Here is a 7054-nt window from a genome sequence, read left to right as displayed (position 1 = left end):
GATTTGTGCACGCGGTTCACTTGGCTTTTTCCAGTGAAATCCGCTACAACACGTGAAGTGATCAAGCATTTCTCTTCATTGTTCGATAACTACCGGAATCCCAATGAAATTGTAACCGATCGGGGAACTGCATTCTCGTCAGCCGAATTTGTCGAATTTTTGCGCCCCCGCGGAATTAAACATTGTATAATTGCGGTAGCAATCCCTGGGCGAACGGGATGGTTGAAAGAATTAACAGATTTTTGAAGGCTTCGCTTAAAAAGGTTGTAGATGACCCCGTAGATTGGCCCAGCAAATTAGCTACGATACAGTATGTAATTAATAATACTTTTCACTTTGCAACTAAAGCGTTTCCCTCCAAGTTATTGTTGGGATACGAAATGAAACATCATTCCGATAATAAACTTATCGAATTCTTGACTGAATTAGTTAAAATACAAACTATACAGGATGAAGATTTAACTTGGTTAAAGAAACGGGATAATAGTCGTAAACTTGCAATCAAAACCACCGATAAAATTAAAGAGTACAATAAAATTTATTTTGATCGTAGTCATAAAGCACCAAAGAAATACAAAGCGGGTGAATACGTGCGCGTTAAGGATGACGTTGTCAAACCTGGGGAAAGTAAAAAATTAAAGTCGGATTTCAAAGGTCCTTACATGATAGACAAAGTGTTACCACACAACCGTTACGTTGTCAAAGATATTCCAGGGTTTAACATTACTCCTAGACCTTACGACTCGATCGTGTCGCCCGACAAACTCCGACCATGGATAAAACCAGTGGTACCCATGTAAAATCTCGATATATCCGATAGTTATAGGCTTAGTTAATAGTTAGCGTAAGAATTTTATTTCTGTCGATAGCGGTTGATAGATGTATAAGTGTTACGGAGTACCGCCACGTAAACTTAAGTAATTGTTTAGACAAAATTACTGTTGCGTTAATAATTGATCAATTGATTATAATTTGTTTATTTCTTTTCCGACACTGATTCTTTTTGATTTTCTTAAAAGGAAACAGTTAGTCACGTTCGGGACGAACGCCATTGTAGAATGGCCGAGGTGTAAGCGACAGCTCAACAGTAACTTTAATATAATATATTATAGGACCGTACATGTGATAACACAAACTATAGAAATCAAAGCCTTTACAGTAACTTTAAGTTGGTAGTACGCTATATAAAATGTCCCTAGCCACGGTGAGGCGCTGATCAATGTCGCGTCGATCGCATTGACAGTCTCGACTTGTACTTCAGGCAATAACGTGATCTTATAACCAATTCTCAAGCGATCCTGATTTTCCCCGAATCCCTTACGAAGTGATCGGTTGACCTCGCCATCATTATTATCAATAGTTACGGTGTGTTTACAATACATTATCAGCGGCATTCAAGACGGGCCAGTCAACAAGACCGTGCTGCATGGGGCGAGGACGATACGCGAACTTAAAGAAAGAGTTCTACAATACGAGGCCATAAGAGAAGAAAGGAAGTCGAAAGCGAAGTTATCAAAACAAGAAGGCAAGAAAAGGACCAAGACGTTATGACTCCCATGGAAAAAAAGAGGTGCTTTAATTGCGGCGATAAGGACCATGTGAACAAGGAGTGTCCGACGAAAAACAAAGGTGCTAAATGCTTCAAGTGCAACCAGTATGGACATATTGCTAAGCTATGTAAGGGAGTAGTAAGTACGCAAAAAGAAGCTGCTCATGTAATATCGGACAATCCGTTTCAAAAACAATCGAAACAAATAGAGATTGCGAACCAATATTTTGTTAGCATTATAGATACCGGAAGTGATTTGAGTTTGATAAATCGAGATTGCTATGAGAAAATAGGGTGCCCGAAGTTAAAAAATAAAATAAACTTTAGCGGTTTAGGCGCGCCGAATAATAGATACGCACGGTTCATTTACAACGAATGTAACTATCGATGGCGAAGTGTATAATGTTGCGTTTCACGTGATAGATAATCAAATTATGAAAAGCCCGGCTTTAATTGTCGCTGATTTTCTAAATCAAGTCGAGCTGCATTCCGTAGGAGGTCAGGTTACAGTCTGTAAGATTACTTCAGATCTATCGAAAGTATTGCAAATAGACGTGGTAGAGGATACTTATCTTCGAGATTTTTCGTGTGTTCATGATAAATACGTGCGGCAAGAAGTTGAAACGATTGTACGAGAATATGAGCCTAAAAAAACGCGAGAAGTCGGTGTTAAAATGACATTGATTTTGAAGGACGACATTCCAATCTATCAAAGACCACGCAGGTTATCTCAATCGGAAAAAGAAGAAGTAGAAAAGCAATTGAAAACGTGGTTAAGCGCGGGCATTATTGAACCTTCTATATCCGATTATGCGAGTCCTATTGTATTAGTAAAAAAGAAAAATGGCGATACTAGAATTTGTATAGACTACAGAAAGCTGAACGACAAAATTGTAAAAGATCGTTATCCGCTACCGTTGATTGAGAATCAATTAGATCGGCTGCAAGGCGCCGATGTTTTCAGCGTACTCGATCTTAAAAACGGGTTTTTTCACGTTGAGATCACTAAAGAAAGTCGAAAGTATATTTCTTTTATTGTGCCAAATGGCCAATATGAATTCACGCGAATGCCATTTGGGCTCTGTAATTCCCCGGCGGTATTTCAGAAATTCGTGAATACCGTGTTTAAAGATCTGATAGCTGAAGGAATAGTGTTGACATATATGGACGATTTGATTATTCCTTCGCCAAACATCGAGCAATCATCGACTTAAGACGCATACTACAAGTATCAAGCCAAGCTGGTTTGCTCATCAACTGGCATAAGTGTCATTTTCTCCAAACGAAAATCGAGTATTTAGGGCATATTATAGGCGATGGAGCAGTACGACCTTCAGAGCACAAGACTAAACGCTGTTATGAGATTTCCGGCGCCAAAATGTATTCGCCATGTACAAAGTTTCTTAGGGCTGACCGGCTACTTTAGAAAGTTTGTTTTTAGATATGCTTCAATAGCTAGACCACTTACGAATCTCCTAAGGAATAATACTGAATTTCGTTTTGGAGAAGAAGAGAAGCAAGCGTTCCAGAATTTAAAGTACCCATTAAGTAATAAGCCTGTTTCACGACTATACAAGCAGAAAGCCGAAACGGAATTGCACACGGACGCGTCAGCACTCGGTTACGGTGCGATCTTGATGCAAAAACATCACACAGATAGTTGTTTTCATCTAATTTATTACGCTAGTGGTAAGACTACTCCCGCCGAAGAAAAGTATACCAGTTACGACCTGGAAGTACTTGCGATCATTAAGGCATTGACAAAATTCCGAGTGTATTTACTAGGCATTCCGTTTAGAATAGTTACTGACTGCAAGGCGTTTACACAAACTATGGGTAAGAGAGATCTGTGTGTGCGGGTAGCTCGGTGGGCTCTCGCTTTAGAGGAATATAATTACGAAATCCATCATCGACCCGGAAAAAGCATGCAGCATGTCGATGCTTTAAGTAGGAATCCTCTCCCCGAAATCTTACTCATTAACGAAATCAATGATAGTCTAATAGCTAGGTTTAAGAAGGCTCAGAATACTGACGCGAATTTACAAAAAATTATTAAGCTAGCAATGTGCAATCAGGCCAACGGTTACGTGATGAAAAATAATTTGTTGTATTGAGACGAAGAAGGCAGTTTGTTGTTTTAGTGGTACCGAAGGCGTTACAAAATTCGGTAGTTAGACAAGCGCACGAACAATGACATTTTAGCGTCGCAAAAACAAAAGCACTTTTACGTAGAGATTATTGGTTTAAAGGAATGAAGTCAAAGGTTGAAAAAATAATATCAAGTTGTATAAATTGTATCCTAGCTGAGCGCAAGTAAGGTCGACAAGAAGGGCTCTTACACGTAATTAATAAGGGAGACATTCCATTAGATACATACCACATCGATCATCTGGGCCCGATGGCCAGTACGAGAAAAAATTATCGTCACATCCTCGTAACCATTGACACGTTTAGTAAGTTTGTATGGCTGTATGCAACAAAGTCAACTGACACCGCCGAAGTAATTGACCGGTTACAAAAACAATCAATGGTATTCGGGAATCCACGAAGAATTATATCTGACCGTGGTACTGCCTTCACATTTAACGCGTTTAAAGACTATTGTAATGACGAAAAGATCCAACATACTTTAATATCAACGGGGATACCTAGGGGTAACGAGCAGGTCGAAAGAGATAATCGCATGCTCATACCGCTTTTAACAAAGCTCGCCGCGCCTAAACCGGAAGAATGGTTTAAATCATTAACGCTCGCACAACGCTATTTAAACGCTACACCGAGTCGAAGTACTGATCGAACACCGTTTCAATTAATGTTCGGTGTACATATGCGTTCAAAAGAGGATCCATAGATACGCGAAATTGTCGAGAAAACGAGTGGATACAGATGTTCGAGGAGGAACGTGATGATATTCGATACAGAGCTAAAGAGAAAATTGCGAAAGTTCAGCAAGAAAACTCAAGGAATTTTAATAAAAGAAGAAAGAAAGCTTGAGAGTACAAAGAAGGAGACTTAGTTGCAATCAGGCGCACTCAGCTGGGTCCAGGTCTAAAATTTCTTGGTAAATTTCTAGGTCCTTATCGTATCATAAAAAGAATGCGAAATGATCGGTATGTTGTTTCAAGAGTAAGCGACCACGAAGGTCCTCAGGAAACCTTGACTTCAGCCGACTGTATAAAATGTTGGTTACCAGACGATGAACAGAGCGAAACGACAGCGAGCGAAGAAGAGAACGACGGAATAAACTGTAATCAAACCGATTCCTCTATGTAATATTAATGTATAAGTCAGCATGTAAACTAGAATTTAAGTTTTCTTTTAATTACGAAGGGGGCAAAACCTGAACATAGGTATTCGGGGACGAATGCCCCGTAGGCTGGCCGAGTTGTGGATCTGTAACAATGTTCAAAGTTAGAGTTTCCCTCGCATCCCAGATATCTAGGATCTAGGGATCTTAGAGAGCGCAACAGAAGAAGGAAGAGAAAAACGGTGATGACTCGTGTCGAGCTGTACGCGATTATGCTATTAAACATTACTTTTATTATCGAAGTGTGACTTGTTATTCTTCACGATAAATCTATCATCTTTGGATCCTTACGAGGGGTCCTACACATATATTTCTGCAACTTGTAAACTTGAATTGTATTTTAGGTAAAAATCCTCCAAACGTTGTTAGTTTTAAAAACGCTTTCGTTGTTAAAATAATAATCGGTTAGAATTAGGAAAACTCGCAGATCGGTTGTCAAAAAGAATGATCCCTTTCCTTCTTAAACGACACAATTTTCCTACGAAAACGATCAAAATAAAATCCCAGTTACAACATTTAGAATTTTAGTTTAGAGAATAGAATAGGATATTTTCAATATAATTCAATTTTTATAAATCTTTCAGAAAAAAACGAAAGCTAGCAATACAAATAACTAATCATAATTTAATTATCTTTTCTCTACTCACAAAGTATCCTCCAAACATTGAAATTATTAATCTGACGCAAACTTCTTAACTTGATAGTTCTTTCTTTACAAAATCAAAGATGACAGCATAATAACATACATCGATAACAGATCAAAATATATTTTATAGTTTGAAGTTAACGCATAAAGATAACATAAAAATAAACACTAAATATTTTCTATTCTTATAAAGCAATGTAACAACATTTTTCGAAAATTACAATTTTAATTCAATCATTAAGGAGGTAGTCGAGTGACAGTCACTTCCAAAAATTAATTCGTATACAAACGGTTAAACTTTTTGATGCAATGATACAGCATTGACCAATGAGATCGCTTCACGCACACACTCATTGTCCTGTACCATTCGTGTTGACAAAGATGTGGCAACGTCCTGTTTCCCAAAACATACCTATCACTGTAACTTATAATTCATATTCCAATTTTTTTACAATATTTTATCCGCATAATTCAGAAAAACACTTGTTTTGGTTATGTATGATGTGTCATAATATGCTATGTGGGAGATTTCGTTCGGTTGAATCGATGAGCGACGTTGCCACATGTACGCAACCCCCTCTTCTTCTGATGAATATCATTATTTTCATATCACTTTTATTAAAAAAGTATGTGGCTACGAGTCATCAATTTTGTTTATATCATTGCTAACATTATTATATACAACATATCAGTTTTTTAAAAAGTTCGTAAATTCCGATCCCTTTCATATCAAATTTAATGTGCGTTTCATGACGGCATGGAATAGGGCTTACTAGGGATGTGCGATCTCCATTAATTGGATCGATTTTTTAATCGATTTAGAATCGGATTGATTGAGATCGATGTATTAAAGGATCGGAGCTGAAAGAATCGATCTATTGAAGATCGATTCAATTAAAATTTTTTTGTGACAACACAACACATCTTACGAGAAATGTCAATGGAATAAATGTCGAATCGATGACAATTTGATGATTTCTTACTGGGATTGTAGAAATTCAACAAAAACAATTAAAACATGATTCTAATTTGCCTCCGAGTAAAATAATTTTAATTTAAAATAAAAATCTAAAAGGTTTAATCTAACATCTGTAGTTATGACATAAATCAATTATACTAACATAAAATCGATATAATATCGTATTATATATAAATTCAATTTGATGACAACTGTCAGTGTCAATTGGTATAAATTAGAATTTAACTAGCATTTATTTATACATTTTGTCAGTAGTAATTACTAGTTGTAACTACAGATATTATTGAACCTGATTAAGATCCGTTTCTACCAACGCAGTTTAAAGAGTTAATTCCTAGTGACATTTGATTAACCAAAATTTAGCAAAATATTGGTTTCTACCAACTTTTTTCTTTAGTTTAAATGTATATAAACTGAGTTTAAATTGAACGGCCAATTTTGGCCGTTTAGAGGTAGTTGAACTGCGGTTAAGAAATAATACTAGTGTCAAACATGGCATATAACCTCGTACTGTCATCTTCCGATGACGAGGATATTATTATCGAACAATTTAATAGAAGAAAAAGAAGATTT

At 36.9% G+C, this 7054-nt stretch overlaps 1 protein-coding gene across 1 annotated transcript; it reads left to right on the top strand.

The window, feature by feature from the left end:
* The first annotated feature begins 218 nt into the window (after window positions 1-218).
* On the top strand, window positions 219-800 carry LOC108768481 (uncharacterized). The gene has a single exon (XM_018518921.1). It carries the CDS (start codon window positions 219-221, stop codon window positions 798-800), a length of 582 nt encoding a protein of 193 aa, XP_018374423.1.
* The last annotated feature ends 6254 nt before the right edge of the window (window positions 801-7054 follow it).

Source organism: Trachymyrmex cornetzi, unplaced genomic scaffold (assembly GCF_001594075.2).
Source record: "Trachymyrmex cornetzi isolate Tcor2-1 unplaced genomic scaffold, Tcor1.1 scaffold8, whole genome shotgun sequence".
NCBI lineage: Eukaryota > Metazoa > Arthropoda > Insecta > Hymenoptera > Formicidae > Trachymyrmex > Trachymyrmex cornetzi.
This window is presented reverse-complemented; position numbering and strand designations above follow the sequence as displayed.